Genomic DNA, 24,106 nt, shown 5'->3' on the forward strand with positions numbered 1-24,106 from the left:
TTTTACTGTGTGGCTGCCTCACCTGTACGTCCGTTTCCATTGAGAGACCCTCCGGGACCCTCTGGGTAGATGGCCTCTATAGTGATGTTGTACGGAGTGTCAGGGAGCAAATTCTGCAGCATGGCATTGTTTCTGTTTCCTGGAACCGAAGTCTGAGGATCAAAACACGACCGAGTCAGAGGTTTTCAGACACAGAAGAAAAGTTTTCAAGCAAGACTGTTTTTACATCCAGAGAATCCTAGGTAACAGGAAGGTTACATAGAGATGTTGTGACAGCCCTGTGCTCTGTTTGTGCCTTGTTTTGCTCTGCTGTTGCAGGTAATTGGTATGCAGGGAGGGTCATTTAGGCTGACTGGGAGAACCTGAGCCCAGTGACTCCAGTCACTACAAAAGCTGCCACTTCATGGATAAACTCTCAGTGTGCTGTGTTTGGTTTCTTTACCATTTTTCTAATGAAATTTGCATTACATAATTTGATTTTTGCAATTTATGCTTTTATGCATAAATCAATATAAACATTTCTGGTGTCTCTTGATCAAATAACAAAATGGGGGCTTTGAGATTTTAACCAGCAAAATCAGGCTATTGTGAGTTTTTTCTGACACAATTTTGAGAACTGAAATGTCATAAATAAAGTGAGTACAAGAGACTGACCAGCGACCCCTGTCCATAAGACTTTCTAGTGTGCAAGAATGTTGTACTAATTGTCTGTGGCCAAATGTATTTTTCAAACTGGTTAAACACTTTTACACAATTTTAATACTACTTAGTTGCTATTAGTCTTTTCCCCTTACGCAGATCAAACTGATGTATAAATGCCCCTGAACTTCCCTTTCATCAATAACTGAGAGCATGAGTAGTCCCTGTGTTTTCAGTCTAATATATCTACACTGGTTGGCTTAAAGAGTCTGGAAATTTTGAGGGAGTTGCTGGTGTTATGAAATGCTGAATTGGGGAATTTACCTTCTAATCCTTAAAACTGTCTCCCATTTCTTTGGCAGAGTAATCTCTAACAAACAGGAAGGAATCATTTTGTGTCTGGAGCAGAAAATTGCAGTTCAGTTGGCTTTTGGAGGCTGTGTACAAACCCAAGCCTTCTCCATTAACCACAGATGCTAAATTGTAATAATTGCATGCATTTATAAATGGTTAAGCTCCCAGTCAGTCTCAGTCTGGAGAAATCCTTTCATCGGAGTCCCTCCGCTGCAGTTAGCTGACTCATACAGAACAGGTGTTTCACTAACAAGTGGAGGGGGAACACAGCTGGGCCATCTCCGCCCTCTAACTGCCAGTCCAACTCATTAGTTAGGACTATTAATAATGTTATTATGGCCCAAATTGTAGTGTTTGTTTAACAGAGCCCGTAATTAGTCTCACTAATCGGTGATTTATAACCTGAACAAGCCAAGGGAATCCTGAGATGTGACTTCACCGCATAGTTTGTATGGAACGTCATGGCAAAGGTTGAATGGGGAAAGTGAATCAAGAGTTTATCCAAAATTTTAAAAAATGTCATTACCTGATATAAGTCTCTCATTACTGCTGAAATGTAGAGGGTCCGGTGAATAAAAAAAGCTTGAGTTTTCCTGATGTATTTTTTAGAAATTTCTTTTAAAATCTTACAGCTTTAAAAGTTTTCTCACATAGAGAATCCTTGTAATTTCTGATTTTTTAAAGTGTTTTAAAGTGTGCTCTCAGTTTGTTTATAGGTTAGGCTTTTCTTGACAGTCAACTGCAGCCTCAGCAGCAATGAAATTCAACAAAGACGGCTTATAAAAAAAGCATATGTTGACCCCTTTTTAACCAAAAACTGTTGGGAGAGAAAAACGTGTCACCTCTCTAATAAATGCATCATAAAGAGACACTGGACAAGTTTAAACTTGAACAAAAGTGAGTTAGAAATTGTTATGAGAATGGACTTAATCATAATTAAAATAATGGAAATGTGGTGAGCTTTTGCTTACAGAACAGAAGTTAAAGTCACTGTCAAAGTTTTGCTTTCTTTGGGTTGTCTGCAACAATACTGAACCACCATGAAACTTGTTCCTTTTTCAGGACTATTGCGTTTTTTTACATTTTCACTCTAAAATGTTGAGTGTTGATGGTGATGTCATTTTGTCTACACAGATCCTTGTGATTGGTGTCATAGAAATTTTTTTTTGCAGTGTACTTACAAACTCTGTGATGGGGTCTCCGGTCATGGGAGCGTAAGCGATCTTATACTGCCTCACGGGACCTTCTGCGTGGTCCCAGCCGATGGTGAGGGAATTGGTGGTGGCATCAAATACACGCATGTTCCTGGGTCCGCTACGTGGCACTGCAGCACAAACACATTTGATTAACCCGTGCAACAACTTTTACCATGTGTGACGACACACTGCGACTCTCTGTACACTATAAAATATTTACGTTATATTATGAGTAATGTAATCTGAGTCTAAAAGTTATTGTCCGTTACTGTGGAAAAAAATCCATCCATGTGGTCAGCCTCAACTTGTTTTTGAGTTATGAATTTTCCAAAGTCTTTTTTCAATTCAATTTAACAAACCACCTTTGCAAAGCACATCAAAAAAATGTCTTTTTAGAGAAAATAATTCCTGTATTCCTTTGTTTTTTAGCAAGAACAAAGTAAAGGCAGGGCAGCCCAAGAGATGAATAAATGCAAAGACCGTTTCAAGTTATACCAGTGGATTACTCTCAAAATTTTCACAGAGCTTCTCTATTTTCCATTAAAATAAGTTAGAACATAAAAGAAAATTAAATTTAAAAAAACGAATTAAGGGATAGAATTCTAATATCATTTGCTTATTTTACGTTAGTATAGTTTCAGTGGTGTTCATTAAGCTGCTGTTTTAATTAATTCTTTAAGTCAGACAGATGTTGAAGAAAGACAGTTGATGTAACTTCTGTTTTGTTATCAATTAAGGTGGTAATGTGAAGTAAACAGGAGTAACCAGCAGCTTTTCATCATTTTGTTGAAACTATATTTTTTTAAATAAAGTTGAATTAAACAGACATATGTGCTGTAGTGCTATGACTAGTTAAAGCTAATGTTAATGGTTAGTATGCCAAAATTAGTTTCAACAAGATTTTGATTAATTGATTAATTTATGACTATTTTTTTACCTGTTTTGACCACTCAACTGACTCCGGAGGCATAGTTTTCATTTAAAAGTCAACGAGAAAAGATTGATGTCACCTGAAAGTAACTCAAGTTTAAGAGTACACGGGTAACCATTTAAGAAGCAAAGCACACATGAAATAGAAGTAACCAATACATCACTTAGCTGATGTGAAAATGGTAATGGCGTCCTCCTGCCGCAGCACGTTGACATACTGTACCCAATAAAGATTCTTATTTTGTGACTCAAAAATAACTGTCAAAAGTGTCACTCAGGATAAGATTTGTTTAGATGTGGACGCTGATGACCTTGCTTGTTGAGATGGACGCATATTGCAGTGCAAACAGGAAGCTTTTACACATCCATGTATACTCATTGTAGATGTAAATGATGATCAATAGGAGTCAGTCACTTGACTGTACACAGTGTCAGTATGTGAGATAGTGCTTACGCGTTTTGCCGTTGCCCTTAACAGGCGATCCCTCTCCGTCGGCGTACAGAGCCGAGACAGTGACCGAGTAGGGAGTATCTGGGATCAGGTTGTCCAGGAAGGCATTGTTGATATTTCCTGGAACCAGGACCTTTGTGAAGAAGAAACCAAAGGCTCAAAAAACACATAGACATCAACATGGTGACAGCCACAGCAGGGAAAGTTTGCCAATTCAAATGAGCCTCTTCATGCATTACATAAAGATCTGGCAGTGATAATGTACATAATGACTTCACTGCTCATCCCAGTTATTTCCCAAGCATTTTTCTGCCAGAGTTTTCCTGAAACACTAACAAAGGCCTCGGTGGTTATACACCGAACAAATCATTCATTCAGTAAGTGGACTGACGGATAAACAGTTTCTGCGAGGAAGCGGCTGGAGAGCACAGCGTCTGTCAGCAGCTCAATGCAGGTTAGGACACGTAGCTCGACGTGTTTTCTAACAACAAGGATGACTGCAGACTGTCTCTTGTCACTGGGATTATCACGGTATCTATCCCCGTTTGTGGGCCATGAAATTCAGAGCCGTTACATCATGGGAAATATATCTGCTGCTTGAACTTAAGTCCCCCCTCATCCCGAGCTTTTGTTTTGGTTAAAGCAAATATCTCAAAGCGTTTTGGACCCAAAGCTTCTGGCAGATCGGGCCATGAAACGGGTTCCTCGGTGATGATGTGGTTGAGATCCCACAACTGGAAGCACGACTGCTGGCCTGGGGTCAAATCCCTCCAGTCAACTCCACAGTAAGGCCAATGTACTGGCTGTTGTCCTTTAAAAACACGATGAATTACATTAGGTGCAGTCAAACAGTCATTTCCTGAGAGCTGCTCTCAAAGGGTTAAGATGTAGCCTCACTGGCTGAGGTAAATCTTTGTGAATGGAGCCAAAGAGTTCTTCAGGGCAATTAATGGGATTTTAAAAGGTGTTACGTTTACTGTATTAAAGATTCAACTTGAATGATCTGCTTAAATGATATTCACGATTTCATAAGTACAAACTTTCATCTGTGATGTTAGTTCAGTGTTGAAAATGTTGAAGCCCATGACGAAAACAAGCATTTTTATTGATGACTTTTGTTGTCTACTCTACTCTTGTTCCTACCATGACATTCAGCGAGTGGGGGATGAACTTCATGCATGTTGTGCTCTGAACTTTCCACAAAGACAAGTTAAAAGATGAGGATGCTTGTACTATAACGCTGAGTCATATGCTGGCACCTAAATGTTATCTAACAGTGTAATAGTTAGCAAGTAAGCCTTGCTGACCCCTCAATGGTGTTCACACTTTCTAAGGTTGTACTAACGTACCTCCAGCTCATGGGTAGTTTTCTTTTGATCCTTGAGTCAAATGAATGCAGACAATAACCCAGAAGCATGCACATTGTATGGTCAAAAGTATGTGGAATCTGTGATTATGGAAATCTACACAATATATGAGCCCTGACCTCATCCTATCAGAAACCTTTGGGATGACACTGGGTCTCTGAAAGTGAGTCAGATCTTATCACCCAGCATCAGTGTCCGACCTCACAAATGCTCATGTGGCTGAGTGAGAGCAAATCCCTGCAGCCAGGTTCAACATCTGGTGGAAAGAATCAAACCAGAAGAGTGGAGGCTGTTAGAGCAACAGATTCATGCCCATGGTTTTGGAATCACGTGTTCAACTATCACATACCAGTGTAATCTTACAGTTTCCACATACTTTTGGCCATAAGGTGTATAGAATGTTCTCTTTCAAAGTTGCACTGTCTATTATAAATCTCATTTATTTATATAGTTGATGAATTCCTTTGTAAAGCTCACAGCAGCGTCTACCCCTGTGATGTAAAACGGGGCCTGTTTGAGCTCAATTATTTTGAATTAGTCATCAAGAGTTGGTTAATTTTTGTATTTCAGAGCATCATTGTGTCTGCTCTGTGTCTTTGCCAAATCAACTTCCTCTCAGACCGAAACAAAATTAAAGTAAATTAAAATAAAACATAGCATAAGTGAAAATAGACAGAGGAAGTGGTGACTACAAGAGATAATAAACCCCTGAGTATGGTGACGTTGAGGAATGATAAACTGTACAGTAATATTAGCTTCACAACATCATCAAAGCAGAGCCTAATCATGAAAAACAGCCAAATTAGATTAGAGCCTTATGGCCCAAAAATGTCAACCATAGGAGCTTTCACTGATGTCAGCTACAGATGTGTCCGCTGTGCAATATTTCCAAACTTCAGTCACCGAGTTCAGACTCTTTCTGGGGAAATAAAGCCTCCTTTTGTCTCCCCTGCAGTCCAGATATTTGCACTGGTGCATGAAATCAGTGCTGATGGAGGAATACAAAAAGCTGACAAATCATGATTTCCATATTTAAGAGCCTCACAATAAAAACTCCTGCTCAAACATCTGTGCTACATCAATGTGAAAACTTAGTGAAACATAATAAGAACGGCCAAAATGCACAACTTGCTGTTCCCGTGAAGTAGACCAACCCGGTGAAAGCTTTGACCTCGCTTTGATTTTACTGGTTTAATCATAAGAGATGGATGCAACTTCGTTTGAACTCTCAGAAAATAAATGGAAATGCAACTGGATTCTATGAGATTAGTGACAGTAAGGCTATGGATAGTTATCACTCAATATGCAGCTTTACAGCATGAAAAGAAAATCTAGAGTTGGAAAAAGTCAAATCCAAAGTCAACACCTACTAAACTCAAGTAAAGAACAAAGTCAAGACCCACAAGTCTCAAGTCAAGAACCTCGCCAACAGCTAAAAGTTAAAAGTTAAGAACAAAGTCAAGGCCTAAAGACCTCAAGTCCAGTCCCAAGTCAAAAGCTTCAAGTCTCTCAAACCAAGAACCAATCCAAAACCTACAAATCTCAATTCAAAAAGCACGTGAAGACCAAAAAATTTCCATTCAAGTTTCAAGTCAAGAACAAAGTCAAGTCAGAAACGCCTCAACTCAAGTCCAAAGTTAAGAACAAAGTCAAGACCAAAAAGCTTCAAGTCAAGTCCTAAGTCAAGACCTACAAGTCTCAAGTCAAGTACCTTGTCAAGACCAAAACGCCTCAAGTTAAGTCCAAAGTTAAGAATAAAGTCAGGGTTTCCCACATTTATTTGTGATGGGCTGCCACAACTAAATTACCCATTGCCACTGGAAATGGACTTTTAATTAGGAGCGCTATTGGAATATATATACCATTCAGTTATTTATTATGCTCTTCGGTCAGAGACTGATGTGATCTGATCAGCTGTCAAGGAATCAACAGATCAATTATCCACCCCGTGAGTGACAAACTGCAGCGGATGGAAAAATAATCCAAAAAACTTGTGAGAGCTCCGCCTGCTGCCTTGAGTCAACAGACCTGTTGGATTTTAGAGTGTTAGAGTGAGGACACCTAAAAAAATGATTATATGACAATGATTTAGAAAAAAACAGTCCCAAGTCAAGTCTCAAATCCAGACCATCAAGTCCCAAGCCAAGCTCAAGAAGTCCTATGTCAAAAGCCATGTCAAGACTATCAAGTCTCAAGTTAAACTTAGTGGTTCATGTCCTAAACAAGTCATGTACCCCTCACAAAATTAAATACTTTCATGACTGGGGTCTCAGTCTTGTATGAGTTATGTGACTCGAGTCTTCACTTCTGCTGTGGTACACTTCATTTAGAAGAACATGGAACATGGCTTTTGTTTGCAAGTTTTCATGAAATTATTAGTTTTTTATCTCACTGGAAATTGAATATATTTGGGTTTTGGACTATTGGTCAGACAAAACACAGCATCTGATGACACCAACTTGGACTCAGGGACATTTTCATAATTTGAGGGTATTCTGAGGACTAGATGAACAATTGATTAATAGAAAAAAATAATCAGCAGATTAACTGATAAAGATAATAATCATTAGTTGCAGCCTTATCTTTCATGATATTTTCTTTATCTTAAAACAAGCAAGACAATGACTGCTTGGGGGGATGAGATAATTCCCAATTTTCCAATACAATTTCACTTATCTCAAGAATATCTTGGAGCCAGGTCACATCCAACCTGCAAGAGTCAACCTGCAGCCTGTGCAACAAGTTAATTTGCCATGAAAAAAAAAGGATAATCCAATGTTACTGGCAGATTTTTAACAGTAAAACAACATGCCAGATTTAGTTATTTCTTGTCTTTACATTTGTAGTTGTAATCCTTTGAGAGCAGAGACAGTGAACTCAGGGGAAACCACCTCTTCCTGCCCTTGAGGCAAATTCTGCTGCTAATGACAGTTTGTGTTTTAACAGCCTGTAGAGAGTTACTCACCGACTCGGGTCTGGATCCGCTCAGGGGGGAATACACCACCCGATACTGCTGAACCCGGCCTGAGGCAGGCTCCCAGCGCACGTTCAGGCTGTTGGGGGTGGGGTTGTACACCTGGATGTTCCTGGGTGGCGTTCTTGGGACTGGAGGGTCACAGAGGTTAAGAGAAAGCGAAGTGAGGAAGGAGGGGACATGTTGACTTTCTCACTTAGCAACCAAACATGAAAACGAAGGGTTTGTTCCAAGTGCATCCCATTTTAGGACCTAGAAAATGACGACTAATGCTGATGGATTTACAAACACTAATGATTACATTCCTGAAAATGTCACTGTTAGTAAGTAAAGTGCTGAACAGAAACAGAGCCAATGTCAAGCCAAGGATTGGACTGTCAGTTTAGGTTCTGCATTTTAAAAAGCTACAGAACCAACTTGAAACCAAATTCTACAAACTGTTTACAAAAGGTCAGAACCCCAGCGAACTTTTAAGTTAATTAAAAAAATAAATCTGTTACTGTCTGCTTTGGTCTGTCTAAGTTTGGAATTAAAACAAGCTGATGTTGGAATAACTTCCGAATCCTCTGGCTTTCATCAAGAAAAAGCATTTAATGGAAGAATAAATTGTCTTTGCAGTGGGCCACACTGCATCACAGTCAAACTTGAGGTTTAACTCAAATGCTGAATGCAGCAGAAGTCTCCTTCAGGAAAGTAATTTTATAGTGTCTATGTGGAGAACGTGTAGAGAGAAGTAGCACAGTTTTGGGTTTATGCAAAAGCCCTTAACTTCCCTTTTAAACCAAACCAGATGTGCATATCCCCCTGGTATTTGGAGCTTTACCCAATAAAACAAAACTAGATGCAGTAGGTAGATTTAAACTGAGCCTCCTCCTTAATAAGGACAAAACCTCCAGAGCAAAACCTTCTCCCTAATGTTGTATAACCGCATTGAAGAAACCGTCATTTAATACCTTTAAAATACAGACTCTGTCAGAATGTTTTACTTCTATCATCCAAGGACAAAATTACCGTCTATCCTTCAGAGACATTATGTAATCTTCATCTAATTTGTGTTATTAATTGTTTTATAGCAGTAAGCTCTATTTTTTTCTTCTTCCACATTTTGGACTGAAATATTGTTTGCGTCCAGACAAAATGCGACAAATTCCTCCAGGGACGGAAACAGTAAAACTGGACTGAGTTACTGGTAATAAAAGATCATTAACGTCACACACAGGCTGATATCCACTGATAGACTGACTCACAGAGAGTACCAGTATGTCCCTGCTTTGATGGAGAGATCGCCTAACCTGCCAACAGACAGACATTACTGGTTCACTCCTCGCTGCAGCCAATGCATGTGACATTTACCAAGTTCGACTTAAGTGTTCCTGCTGTCATTCTGCATAAATGAATGTTTCACTGAAGCAATAACAACCTTTCAATCAAATAAATTGCAAAAAAAAAAAAAATTAAAACTGGATAAAGCACAAGGAGTACGGTCTTAACTTTAAAAAAAAAAAAAAACACACAAAAAAACCACTAGGGTTTACATTGGTGTTTTGGTGGTGAGATGAAATTTTTGACTTTTTTTTTTTACGGCGAGAACACACACATATATACAGCAAGGTGCCAATCAATATGATCTTCAATGCAGGTCCATCAAAGTTTAAACATATTGCACAATTCACCAAATGTTTGAATTCTATACAAGGAAGCCAGACACAGCCACAGACACCACCTTGATAAAGGCAAGATAGCCAAAACCCATTGGAGAATAAACTGTGGTGTACTGGAAAATAGTTGTTGGACTTTTTATTTTTTATTTTGATGAAATATTTCACCTTACTTCAACCTGACTTCGAATTTATCTCCCATCACTTATCTCTGCAACGACTGACTTAAACCGGAGCTCTAACCGAAACCACAGAGAGCAATAGTTACTACTCTAAGGGGAAACAGACTTTGACAGGACGTCGTTATGAGTAATCAATCCATGAGTTTAAAGGTTTAATATAATCAAAAACACTGCGCCGTTGTGTTTTTTTAAACTTATCACAGCATTTATAGTGACAGGAGAGAGCAAACCTGAGCCCGAATCATGGCGCAATCATAACCCCAATAATACAAATTGGACATAAACTGTCCACGAATGTCATCAAAACTGACTTATAAACAAAAAGCATTGTGTTACATCTGTATGACTTGTCAATTAAGCCTTTAGAAATTATCCTGACAAGAAATGAAATACTCAGGCTTGTGTTTGCCTGCTGGAGCGCTCTGTGGAATCAAAAGTCTTCCCTCGCTCGCAGCTTCCCAATTAAAAAACCCCAGGATGCATTTTTGCTGAGTGAGCATGGCATGCCGTCTGGGCAGAAACAAAACCAAGACACACAACGGGACGTCAAACCACCCAGACGACTCAACAGTCCTCCAAAACAGAGAATGTTGCTCCATCCAAAGTCTTCAGCTACAAACAGTAGTTTAAAAGTTCCACATTATCTCTGCTTTACTTTCTGCTATCAATCATTTTAAAACTCTTCAGCTTCTCTTTTGTTCCATCCACTCATCCTGAGGTTTCAATGCGCTTTGTGATTTAGGAGTTTGAATTCATTCTGCAGATTACAGTAGTTTTTCCACTGAGGGCTCACCTGGGAGATATTGTTTGTCTATAAAGATATTCCTGCTGTCAAGCTTTGCAGAAAGATTTTTAAAAAAACAAGCTGAAAATGATGTGCGACTTTAGTTCAGGAGAACCAGATTCAGGTTCAGTTCAGGGAAACAAATGTACTGAGCATTTATCGTGGTTGCATTAGTGCAGACATAAACTTTTAACATTCATCTCAGGATAGGAATGACTGCTCGGTGTCTCTTCAGTCCTGTACAGCTGGCCACTGACAGCTGCTCACAAAAACTGCGACCTTTGACTTTGACTTCACAGCAGGAGGAGATGTCCACTCTCATGGCTGTCATTTTAAAAACCAATATGCTCGGACTTTGGTGTCAACACTAAACTAAATATAGTTTCTACCTGAACGTCTCCCCTTTTCACCTAAATTTTGGAAATCAAAACTGCATTGGCCCAAATATACTGTAAAAAGATACTTTCATGGATATTACATTTGAAAAAGTGGGTATCAAATTAAATTCTGGACATTTAAATATTTAAAACAACAGATATTAAATGTGGAGGGATGTTTATAATGCAAATCAAATCTAAAGTCTTAGGGAGTCAAATTTAATTTGAAGGAGTTTCTGACTTGTGCTTTACTGCCACGGAAAAAAAAGAAGTCCTGATGAGTGAATATAACTTTTCTGCAGAAATGGACCGCAGACCCAATTATCTGTCAACAGCTGAGAACAGCTGTCACAGAATTTCACAATGAGGAGCTAAAAAATGATTTACAAAGTGCCTGACAGGAGCTTGTGAGAATGTGACTGATACAGAGAACAAGGAATTAGATGTACTTTTAAACATATTTGGACAAGCCAAAGACATGTGGGACTTATGTCTCGCTTTAATGGAAGTAGAAGTACTTACTTGGGAACACTCCTGTGCTCCAAAGAGCAGCATTTGAAACATTTCCCCCTAGGATCAGTCTGATTAGAAGTTTCGTATTTTCAATAAGATATATATCTATAAGCAGATGTTGGAAAAGGCTGTTTTTTTTTTTTTTATAATCAGGCCTCCTATGTGTTACAGAGCAGACTTGTTACTCCTTTAAGAAGGTGTTAGCCCTAATGTTGCTACTATAGCAAGTTTCTACATGTCCATCTAAATGTGCCCTGTAACCTCCAGGAGCTTTATGATGCTTGTGTAACGTTTCTTTATGTTCCTGATAGGTGGAAAGTCTGTCGTGTTGTCTTAACAGCTGAAATTTCTTAATTAAAAAAGGGGCCCTTCAGATCGTTTTTTGACATTGCCTTCAATTCTTAGTAATTCCTCTCACATAACTGTCAGCAGAATCTATACAGAGATCTTCAGCTGCTGCGTGAATGTTGTTCCAGTGTCAGATGTACTCTGTCTGATCAGATAGTGTGAGTAGAGTCGAGGTCTTACGTGTCTTTCCCTTGTCAGACTGGCGCAGACCTTCTCCCTCTGGGTAAACTGGAACCACAGTCACGGTGTAGGGAGTGTCTGACAGCAGGTTCCTCAGTATGGTGTTGGTGGTGCCACCTGACACCTGCTCCTGCTCGCACACAAGACAGGATTATTACACAGTGTTTCACATCCCACAGTGAAATCAGTTACAAGAATGCTGTAATGACCATTTGTTCTTGCATGCCTCCATGTTGAACGAAGAATCCGTAAATAGAGAAAATTCTTGAAGAATCAGAGTAAGAGGGTCCCACATTTAACAACAGTAAGACTATATAAAAACATCCTTTCACAAACTCTCAAAGAACTTGTCCGTATTTTCAGTAACTCATGTATGTATTTTTTTCTAACAATGCATGTGTTTGGGAAGCGCTAAGCATACAGCTGTATATACCACTCAAGTTGTGAGTTTTTAAATAGGTGTTCTGATACAGTTTTGCTGTTGTTAATCTCAGCCCCTATTTACTTCAATTCATCAAGATTTTTTTCAGTTTTTTGGAATCATGCGAAGAAAAAGCAGCTTTCTTCACAAATACAATGTAACACAGAGTGAGGAATTGATATACAAATGATCATTTGCAGGGTGAAGTATTCCTTTAAGCTGTGGCTCAGCCGATAACATAACTGCCAAAATCACAGGTTTATTGCATGTAAATATAAAGACTATATTCTCACATTGCGATAAAGTTATCGTTCATAAACAAAAACAAGTAAGGGTATTATTGTTCATTCAATGTCAAAATGAAGTCTCTAGCTGGAGTAGAATTTGAGCTGTTGTCTCTGGGATTTTAAAGAAAACTCAGCTTGGTGATAGCATGCAGTGGAATTATTGCATATGTGCATGTCAACCATTAGACACCTGTGTGATAGTGATAACTTGCACATAGAGTTACAGACACAAACACATAACACTTGTATTTAACCTTGATTTCATCAAAATGTAAAAAGCCTGTGAGGAAGCACGTCTCACCATGTCCTCGGCGCCTCCGGCTGCAGGAACATAGAAGATGCGATACTGGCGGACGTTGCCCTCCGCCGGCTCCCAGCGCACCTTGAGGGAGCTGGTGGTGGGATCAGTGACCTGCAGATTCTTCACACCGCCTAGAGCCTCTGTAAACAACACAGAGAGCCATTAAATGATTGTCAATAGTCTGAGTTATGGCGGCAGTCAGGTGAGACCAGGAGCTAACACATAACTCTCTTTCATCTCGCCGGAGCAACAGATGAGGAAGGTCCAGCATGTCTGTTTTCAAGTGTCAATCACAGGAAAGTGGCATCTGCTGACTTTCAAGATACTTTTTTTAAACCTAAACTTCCAGCTACATCACAACAAAAACACTTTATTTATAACATAAAGACAAGCCTGAGGCAAAGAAGTTGTACTTTGATAATTTCATATTTTTAGCAAGTTAAAGGATATGACAGTTGAAGAGCTGTCTTATATATTGATTTAATGAGGTTACAGCTGCTCTGCTGCAGAAACTCACTTGTCTTTCCATTCTCCGACATGCGTTTCCCCTCTAAATCAGAGTAAATAGGCACCAGCGTCACTTTGTACTCAGTGTCCGGCTGCAGATCTCTCAGCACTGTGTTGGTTGACATTCCAGATACTTGAGTCTGTGCAGGACAAAATGACAAAATAAAACATCTGTGGGGGAATCTCTGCTATGGAAACATGACGTTGAACAAATCAGTAATTCATGGTTGGTATTTGTTTATGTCTGCTCCCGTGTCTCGGTGTATTAAGGACTTTAAACCCTTTTATTTACCCTAATGTAGCTATAATGTTGGAAAATTCACGCTGTCTGACACCACTGCTTATATGTTGTGTATAATACTGTTCCAGCTCCGCATTGAAGCTTTATGATGTTTATTTAAACGCATGGATCCATGCTTTTATGGCTACACCATCTCATTAGATGCCTTGTGCAGCATCTCTGACACATTTCCAAAAAAATCAAGCTTACATGTTAAGGATCTTTGAAAATGTTGCAATCTCCACTGGAGATTAAAATGAGCATCTGTAGGCTTGAACTATGTTTGGCTGTAGATCATGGCTGGTGAGGTTTAAGGGCAAGAAGACAGCAACAAATCACTCTCTTTTCTATTTTTGACTTTAGTGACTTTGACTGAAGAGCACCTTCTTCTACCTGTTCTTGATAAAGGTATAAGTCTGAAGTTTTTCTTTTTTTAAAAAAATATGTTTATTAAGCAGACTTCAAAGCATATCATAAACAATTCAAATATTAATTGCAAAATAGAAGTCTGACATTTTTTTAAATAGTTTTTTTTCAAACCATAATTCCACGAATCAATGTATTACATTTTGTATTTATAAAATGTATTATCTGCTTCAAATACCTTGAAATCAGGTATTTGACCATTTGGGGAAAGTCAAAACTCTCCAGTTGAGATTGCAATTTAATCCTTAACCTTGGAAACACTAGCTGACATGACCATTTCACCACAAGGTCTGTTTAGTAGCTTCTCTGGAGCTGTAGAACAGCTACTAAATGGACCTTGTAATGACATTGTTGAGTCAGCCGGTTTTATTCAGTTTAGTTGGATCCATTGGCTTCTCATGCAGCAGTTGCTAAACCTAAAGAAGTCCACAGACATCTACTAGCAGCTATTAAGAAGTATAGAACCTCTATCAAATATTCATTCATAACAGAAGAAGCCATTAATAAAAACAAAATAAATATGTATCATCTCAGTAGAAAACTGACCATGCTCTCGGATCCTCCGCCAGCGGGGACGTAGATGATTTGGTACTGTCTGACATCACCCTCGGCTGGCTCCCAGCGAACTCTCAGGGAGTTGGTGGTGGGGTCGGTAACCTGCAGATTCTTCACTCCACCAAGAGGCTCTGAAAAGGAGACAGGACACAATACAGTCTGAAACAACTGCTGCACATAATCCTCGCTGTTTGCTTTATCCTGCAGGGTGCACCGAATAGGTGGGGTTCACCTCATCCGGACAGTTCAGATGTCCCAAAGTGAGGAAGGTTGTCGATTATAGAGGGCTGTCTTTTTCTTTCCTCACACCATCTTAACTTTCTGGTATTCTATAAGGCAAAAACATCCCTATTAAAAGGTATTTCAACTTAAACCTTTTTATCCAAGGAAAGCAAGGTTAACTGCTGCAAAAAAATCCCTTGCATTTGTTTTATCCTGCAGGGTGCACCAGATGGGTGGGTTTACCACATCAGCAGTGTCCAGATGTATCAGAGTCAAGAAACTTTCTGGCACTCATTCTGATCTTTAGTGAGCCACAAATGTCTATATAAACAAGGTCTGTATTCTCATTCTCTGTCTTAAAGCACCATACCGCTGCTTTTCTCACATGTTTTAGCCCATTAAATACAAACTGAGTTTACTTTACATTACTGGCATGTTTTCGGATGGACTTCCTGTCCTCAAGGCAGCCAGTGGTTTCAGTTCATTTCAGCACTCTGGCATAAAGAAGTAGATTTTCTCAAAGGTATGTTATTGTAGTGTGGTAATGCTGCAGAGACCACTGAAAAAAAAGGGTCCTTTCGGTGGTGGAATCAAGAATGCTGCAACAACCACGAGTCAGCTGCTCAAAAGATTTATATCTACCGGCTATGCTGTTAGGAATACATCAGTTGAGATTTCTAAAAAGCCAAAAACATGATGACATTCTCCTGGTTTGAGCCAAAACCTCTAAATTGAGCAATGGAGCAAATAGGTCACAGTGGTTTAGGTCAGGGTGTACGGGTTTAAGGGTAAGCCGCCCCACATCGCCTAATGTTAAGACCACCGCTGCTAACATCAGAAGAGATGACTATATGTTTTTATGAAATATATGGTTTATTAAGCTTTAGGGATCACATCTAACAGCATATTTGAGGGGTAAGGGGATTATTTAAACTGTCATGTATCTGCTACATCAGCTGTGTTCATTTGCCATTTATTATGTAGCAGACAGGACGGAGAAAGCCAGTTCAATGAAGTCCAAGTGGCATACCGTAAGGCTGCAGGTATGCAGCTGAATCAGTTCATCACATTGCTTACAAAATTGACACGGATATTTGGATCATCACCCCCATCTCTCTGCCCACATTCTTCTTGTCAGCTTTCTTTTGAGCTCTCTCATAAAGGTAGAAAATGTCCCAAAATATACTTTCCTTTCATGGTGAAAAGAAATATTTATGGAGAGATGGGCCATGCCACAACTATGTACGTAAGATTAATGGCACCTCTGTTGTTTTGTTTTTAATTAATCTTCTGTTCCCTGTGAATCTCATCTCCTCTGTGAGTTTTGTTGAGTCGCAATAAAAAATAAAGTTCAAGTAAAAACACAGATCCAGTAAACAAATAAATCATGCAAACATCAATGGCAAAAAAGAATAATGGGAGTTTTATGGCTGCTTAGTCTCGCAATAAAACATCAGTTCTTTGGATGTTGGATAATCCTTGAAAGCACCAACGGGGAGGGATTTACTGAATCAGTTCAAACTGTTCAGCATCCTTTGTGAAATGTTTGGCCGTTTAATGAAGGTAAACACAGTTTTAAGGTCTTGACTCAAAGAGAGTGTATGATAGTCTCTCCCACTAATGACACAAGGGGAGAGATTTTTCTCTTTTTTTCTCTTAGGTATCATCTGAAGCAACGAGTGAGGAAACAACTAAATAACAGAATCAGCATGTGCCGCGTGATCTCATCACATAAAATTCCGCCAGTAAGTCCATATAGACATTTTGAAGTGATGCCATCCCGCTGCTTTGCTTTACCTAACTGACACCCCACTGGTTTATAGTTTAGATGGATCTTTTGTTGGGTTGTATCACTCCCCAACATTGTGTTTCAACAAGAAATAAATTACATTAATGAGGTACAGATGATATTTCATAAAGTTTCTCATGGCCCACATCCGGTCCTTTTAAAATATATTTTATGGAATAAGTGATGAGGGGCAATAAATGACTGTCTTAAAGGGACAGTTCATCCAAAAAAAAAAATAAATGTATCCTTTCTCTGATCTCTTGTGGTATGAATTAATCTCTACGGCCAATATCGCAAACACTCTGCAACTCACACCCAAACAACCTTGACTGCTAAATAGCACCAAAGGTATAGGTGCAGGTACAACTATATGTTTTGATTTGAAGGTGAACTGTCCCTTTCACAAAATAAAAGTTTTTCACATTAGGTTATTTTGGATGTATCAGAGTAATGATACAGATACATACTTGTCTTGGTCCTATCTGCTAAAGTCCCATCTGACAAAAACAATCCAACACAAATCATGAAGGGTATGCACACTCTGTTCGCTGATGCACTCATTGTGCGTCCACGTGAACAAGAGCTGAATGTTTTGAATGTAAAAGTCCTAATGAGTCACTCACTTGTCTTTCCCTTCTCAGCCTGCCGTATGCCCTCTACGTCAGGGTACACAGGAACAACAGCCACATTGTAGACGGTGTTGGGATCCAAGTTCCTCAGAATGGTGGTGGTGGTGCCTCCTGAAACCTCCTCCTGTTCAGTGAAATGTTAAAACCTCCGTCAGCATGATAACAACTTAATATGATAATCGTGAGAATGTCTGAGTCTACAGAGCCGAAGTGAAAAGAGCTCTGGGTTTTGTCGAAACCTTTTGAGGCCTTCACCTTTAAATCAGTTTGCTTGCTATAAAAACACTTGAGTACGTCAATCAGTAGTTAAGGAAAACCATTTTTACCATTCGGTCTTCTCCTCCGGGTTGAGCTGTGTAGAAGACCTTGTAAGTGCGGACGTTGCCCACTGCTGGCTCCCAGCGGACTGTGAGAGTGTTAATAGTTGGGTCGATCACCTGCAAGTTCTTCACTCCACCCAAAGGATCTAAGGAGGAGGTGCGAATACACATAAGAATTAATCATTTAATTTACAAACATTTTGATGATTGTCCATCAAAGTCTGACCTCAGCTTGTTCTTCCTCTCTCGTCAGAGAGGCTGTAAAATAGATCAATAAAATACCCAGTTCAACAAAAAAAGAAAGCATCAAAATTGCATCTGTTCTCGCTGAGGAGGAGGGTTCAAATGGACCAAAGATGCAGGCTGCTTCACTGCGTCTGTCTGAATAGGACGTTTTTGGTGTCACCATAAAGGTTGAATGTTGAGTAGGCAAAAACACAAGACGTCATGTGCCAATTCAGGGTAGGAAATTAGCATCAGTGACCTGCCAAATGCTGGTATACATGCAAGTGACTGTTAGATTTGCTTCACTCGCCAGCCAAAAAAAAATAGTAATCTATCGAGCAGCTGATAGATTGTATAATTCGCCAGCATCAATGGCAAAGGGCAAAAGAAGTTCATTTCCAACCCTGAACAATATGCTCATATATCTTTTAAAACAGGACTCATTGCTGTGTATTATCATAGGTATTTCATGGCCACTTACCAAAAGAAAACAGGCCTGAATCTGTGCTCAAGTCATAATCTGATATTAATTGTTAGTTTGTTATCAGTTTAACTCATGCTGTCGTTTCCAGTGAAAGTTACATTCTGGTAATGCAGCTTTAAGCATTTGTGATGCTGCTTATAGTTTGAAAGTCTAATTGAGCACAATGATCAGCAGCAGCTAATCAACTAATTGTTCTGGATCTTTTTGAGAGAATGACAGTCATTTTTGGAACACGGTAAACATGTTGTGGTTTACAGTATCTTTGAAAGAGTCCTTGTCAATGTCTCACTCTAATTTACAGTTGAAATGTCTCAGATTGCCATGTACTGTATTATGTTTCTCAAATCAGGTGTCAGTAAGTGTTTCACACTTTGCTCATGTTTAATAACTTGATAGATCTGTGATATTTTCTTAAAATGCCAAAATCTTGATTTGTTAATTTAAAGAAAACATACCTGACATATTTCATTTGGGAAAAATGTATTTTCAGCTGTTGTATTTCTTTTAAAGAAGTCTTTTATTCCAAATGCAGTCAGCATTCTTTCACTTAAACTGTAAGATGTACTCTGTATTAAGCTATCTCTGTATCTATGTCTTTTTCCTCTTGTTTTACTGGTGCTCTAATATTTTATGGTGCCTTGTCAACCGTAAGTCACGTCTTGTGTGTTTAGTGGGTCATGGAGAGCTTAAAATAATTTTTAGCCCATGTGTGCAGTGAACTTGTATTTTACTCTATTCTATTCTTTTTCCACATTCACAAGAAAAACACATTGGGGGAAATGAGTTCTGGCTTAACATTATTCCTCGCTGAAGGTCCAGGCCACTTCCTGCAGCTACAAATCAATCAGCAGACTCATCTGAACTCACTTGTCTTCCCATTTTCAGACTGCGCCCTGCCCTCCATCTCGGGGTAGATAGGTGTGACGGAGACGGTGTACTCAGTGTTGGGCTCCAAGTTCTTCAGGACGGTGGAGGTGGCGGTTCCAGACACCTGGTCCTGGTGGAGGAGAGAAGAAATAACGCTGAACTGGGTGAACTCTAGAATTCAGAGAACTCTTAGAGAAAAAGAAGGGTTTGGCAGATGCAGAAAGCCTCTCAGACTGAACAATGTCACAGTTTAATGTGTTGTGAGCCCAGTTTTCTTGGATGCAGCTTCAGTCAGTAACTGTCTTCGTGCAGCTCAGCAACAGGAACAGTAGAAGCTCCGAGATAAAGATGGATTTAAGCAGAAAGCTTCCACTTCAAAAACTGTCCTGGGTCAGTCTGGGCCTTCGAGCAAAGCACCAAACTGGCAGCAAGAGGGGGTGCATGCCTGCCTCTGCATGAAATCCTTCAGGCTTCTACTACAAATGCAAATTTGATCTTTGTCTATTTAATCTAATAGTAAGTCCCAAAATCTGCCAATGAACTGAGATAACTTCAGTTGTTTCCAAATCAAATCATCTCATTTCACGACATTCCTTGAACTGAGTGACATAATCTTGAGGGTCATAAAATTGGACCCCCTCGAGATATTGTGACTGCTTCACAAATGGGTTAAACCATCCCGCATTACTCTAAAATGTTTTTCATTAGTAATAACTAAATGTAGATTTTTAAGGCACCACTGTTCAGCAGTTTTCATCTTTTTTTAAGGAAAAGAAAATTCTTGCGTGAAACTGCCTTGGAAACAAGTGTAATCATCTCACGCCACTGGCTTTTCTCCACTTGTGTTGAGAAAACTGGACTCTGAGGCCAAAACTAAGATTAAACTAAAGAAGCTGGTGCTGAAGCGGGAGCTGTAGAAGGAGAAGAGGGAGGAGGAGGACAAGGAGAAGGAGGAGGACAAGAAATAAAATTTAAAAAAAGCAAGAAGAGGAAGAAGAAGGAAAAGGAGGACAAGAAGAAGAAAAACAAGAAAAAGTAGAAGAAAACCCATCTCATCAGAAAAGTGGACATGAAAAGCCAGGGTTAATGCTTAATACCTAAGTTTCCCATATTTTTTTACCTTAAAGAGGCTTTAAGGTTAGAAGTCTCAACAGCAATCTTACATAGAAATAATAATTAAATGATTAATAAATAATTAAAGGACTTTTTATGTAAAGGATTAAATTTTATAAACATCAGTATGTGATATACAAAAAAACAAGTCAAATTGGTGAATAAGTTTCTTTGTGTTTTACTTATTTGCAGTGTTTTTGCTGATGCTGCCCAAGGAAATGTGTAAAAGATTTATATGGTGGTGCCATTGTATAAACGTGGGGGGTAAAAAGCAAAATTAAAAAAATGGTCCTAAAAAAGCATGCAACACAGAGGCATCTAAAAACAACGCATTATGAAAAAAATGTATTCATGCAGTTATGGTGAAAAAGAAACCACAATAAAAAACAGATGCATTTCAAACAATGAAAAATAAATAAAAAATGGTCTGTTAAAGAGGGACAAAGAGAGGATTTTAAATAAAGGTTTATACTGTACAATACTTTATGTGCCACGGAACAATAATTTTGATTTTCAGGTAGCTAAAATGCCTCAAAGTGGTGTGAATTAAAAAACATATCTCATTTCACATTCTAGGCAGTCATAAAAACCAAGATACTAATGGAGCATGGATGAAGTTCTCAGCTTCTGGTAAAAGTCCAACATCTGGAACTGGCAAATCCTGACAGTAACATAAAACTCTGCCCACTATTCTGCCATCAAGTGTTTCATAGTTTTCAGCAAAGACCAACATGTATTAGGGAACGCGTTGAACCTGATGACATAACATTAACAGGGTGAGTCATAACAATATCCAGTCTTACCATATCCTGCTCTCCACCTGCAGCGGGCACCCACGTCACAATGTACTCGCGTACGTTTCCCTCAGGGGGCTCCCAGCGGACGTTCAGTGTGCTGGTGGTGGGATCTGTAACCTGCAGGTTCCTCACAAAACCCAATGGCTCTGAGCAGAGACACCAAACAGGAAGACAGATTCAACGCTTGGATCGGACCGTCACACAGCTGCTGTCTAGTCAGAGGTTGCTGGTGTCCAGGGGGCAGTTCGTCCAGATGTTGGACAGCAAGAAAATGGTTGCTCTCTCGCTGATTTTTCCTTTAGGTGTCAGTTTTACTCAACTATACTGAGACTGGTGCTATTCTATATTTGCGCTACAGTTGGGAATCTTTTTTTTTGGTTCTGTCATATAATTTGCTACCTGCTGCAGTCATTTATCAATAGTAGAACTTTATCTACAGACATAGTCTAAGGGCGGAGATGCTGGTTGCACAGGCGAGGATTTATCTAAAACCAACAGTCCTGTCACCTCAAAAATATACTAGTTATTTACAGCAGAAAATGTGTGTAAAACACGTTTCAAGTTGTTGAAATACTAAAAAAAAAAAAAACACCTAAACCTTGACGTTAAAAAGCATTATGTTAAAAGTACAAACTTTTCATTTTTAGCTCTGAGATAGTTTTATTCTGTATGTCTCTTTGCTTTTCTTGCTCTTTCCTTCTTTTTCTGTCTTCCTGTCTTTTTTACTGTCCTTTGACTCTGACCTTTCAGTAGCCATCAGCTGTCCCAAAGCAGCTGTTGCTCAGTTAAGACTCAGAGAGGAAATGATCTGTTAAACGATTTGTTGGAGCCTCAGGTGTTTGTACAAGGTTCATCGCAGCACTTGAACTTAAATACCATAGAGCCAACAGCACATGACGACAGATACTCACTTGTCTTTCCGACATCAGTCAGGCTGGGTCCGTCTCCCTCTGCGTAGACGGGGACCACAGTGACAGTGTAGCGGGTGTCAGGAAGCAGCTTCTCCAGGACAGTTTTGGTGGTGCTCTCTGACACTTGCTCCTGCAAAAAACACTCTCGGTGAACTCAACACCCGGCAGGACAGTCCTTTACTATGAGGCTGAATTCTTACAAAACTTGATCAGCTCACTGCACTTGTACTAAAAATACTGTTCAACTGCTATGAACAAAGGCTGAAAGTAGTATTTTGTTGCTGAAGATATTGAATTTGAAATTGAATTGATATGTGAAAATATTCAAAAACACCTAACTATTATTATCATGCAGCTGTTTATTTGCTCTAAAATTAGAAGAATTTAGTTATTTTGTGCAGAACAATGTCTTCAAATATTATTTAGAGCATCATAAGATTTTCCCCTAATAACAGTTTACCATTATTTTTTACTTTGGGGGAATAATTATTTACATGAAAAACATTCAGAAAACATAAACAAAAATAAAAGAAATCTTCACATATATAAAGATATACAGAATATGGACTATAATATTAATGTGGCTGAGTTATTACAAATGGTTTGTTTTACATGTTTTTGCATTTTCTGAATAAAAACTGAGCGATTGTACAAATGTATTCATAATTAAAACTAATAAAAAATAATTCCAACTATTTAAAGATGTGCATTGTTTGTTGTTTTCCTTCTTAACTAAAAAAACAACATTTGAAACCACATTAAATGCATTCAAATTCTTCTGGTAGAGAAGAATTTGAATTCCTCAATAATTTTGACTTTTATGCACCAATCTGGGGTAAAAGTTGTGTAATGGACAGAGACAAATGCACCATTTCTAAACCGACGAACACGAGCAGCCAAATCGTCAGTCAGCTGTTATTTCACGGCTCTTTACAATCTGATCGAGCGTCTGATTACCAGGATTTACACATACTTACTCTCTACAAGCTGTGCTTCAAAAATATAAGCTTCACATTTTCTATGTATTATGCAGCGATGACGGATGCTCTCTTGCAAAAGGATTTAGACACTATTGTATGGCATGAGGGGATTATCCTGTCAAAAAGCATGACATCACTAAATCCCAGTTGAGGGCTTTGATCGTTTTCGTTTCTCTTCAAGAATTCAAACCAAGTCCGGCAGCTTTTTTATTAAGTTCTGCTGCAAAACCTGCAAAAGAGAGCAATTGTCTTGTTCTGTCTTGACACTCTTTCTTGCAATTTGACCAGATTCATTTTTTTACTGCAGGCAATTAAAGATTTCCTCTAAATCTTATTTTAAAACACCTACGACGCTCATATTTCATCATGAAACATTGAAAGGGGCTGTCAAAGTCACATGATGTCCCTCAAAAACAACAAACAAACACTCTGTGCCAAAACATTTGAAACTTGAACAGTTGACAGATCAGATTGCAAAGTCAACCAGCAGCAGACTGTACCAGCCAATCAGATTTGAGACAACTGAAGAAGACACTAGTCTAGATCAAAAAAGTTTATCTCAGTCTAAAGCCTCTAAAACTCCTCATGACTGAGACAGAATTCATATATGATACATTTGTTTGGTTGTTATTACCTGTCTTTTTTTTTTTTTAAATAAATATACTTTTTTCCTCTATTTTCAGCTCAGTCATTTTCTTTTTCTTCTGTAAGGATAGATTTCCCACCATATATTATAAATATTTAGTTTAGAATAATTTATTGATCCGCATCAGATGAGAAATTAACATCAGCAACCAAGATTGCATGTTTCCCTAACGTTAGCATGTAGCTACATGTAGCAATGTAGGCTACATAATGTGAATACTTGTAGTAATTAGCCTGGAGCAGACGGCCATATAAAGAAATCCATCACAAGCTGACAGCAAGTCTCGCAAGTAGAAAAACAGAGAGAGAGTACTTTTGCCCTCAGGAATTACTTTAAAATAGGTTGAGCTCAATATTTGAAACCACTTTTAATATGAGCATCCAAAACTAACAT

General features: G+C 38.9%; 1 protein-coding gene across 3 annotated transcripts in view; it reads right to left on the reverse strand.

Annotated features, from left to right (window-relative positions):
- The window catches only part of col12a1b (collagen, type XII, alpha 1b), a 145,334-nt gene that overhangs the window by 48,160 nt on the left and 73,068 nt on the right, over positions 1–24,106 (reverse strand). For all 3 annotated transcript variants that reach the window (XM_042503436.1, XM_042503434.1, XM_042503437.1), the window contains 13 exons: positions 22,088–22,217; positions 21,183–21,322; positions 19,267–19,396; positions 17,697–17,836; positions 17,365–17,494; positions 14,722–14,861; positions 13,480–13,609; positions 12,963–13,102; positions 11,954–12,083; positions 7,903–8,042; positions 3,574–3,703; positions 2,175–2,317; positions 23–152 (listed from right to left, as the gene is read on the reverse strand). In XM_042503436.1, coding sequence (XP_042359370.1) covers positions 23–152; positions 2,175–2,317; positions 3,574–3,703; positions 7,903–8,042; positions 11,954–12,083; positions 12,963–13,102; positions 13,480–13,609; positions 14,722–14,861; positions 17,365–17,494; positions 17,697–17,836; positions 19,267–19,396; positions 21,183–21,322; positions 22,088–22,217 — 1,753 coding nt within the window. The remainder of the gene's footprint in view (positions 1–22; positions 153–2,174; positions 2,318–3,573; positions 3,704–7,902; positions 8,043–11,953; positions 12,084–12,962; positions 13,103–13,479; positions 13,610–14,721; positions 14,862–17,364; positions 17,495–17,696; positions 17,837–19,266; positions 19,397–21,182; positions 21,323–22,087; positions 22,218–24,106) is intronic.

The sequence above is a fragment of the Plectropomus leopardus genome, chromosome 16 (assembly GCF_008729295.1).
Source record: "Plectropomus leopardus isolate mb chromosome 16, YSFRI_Pleo_2.0, whole genome shotgun sequence".
In the NCBI taxonomy this organism is placed as follows: domain Eukaryota; kingdom Metazoa; phylum Chordata; class Actinopteri; order Perciformes; family Serranidae; genus Plectropomus; species Plectropomus leopardus.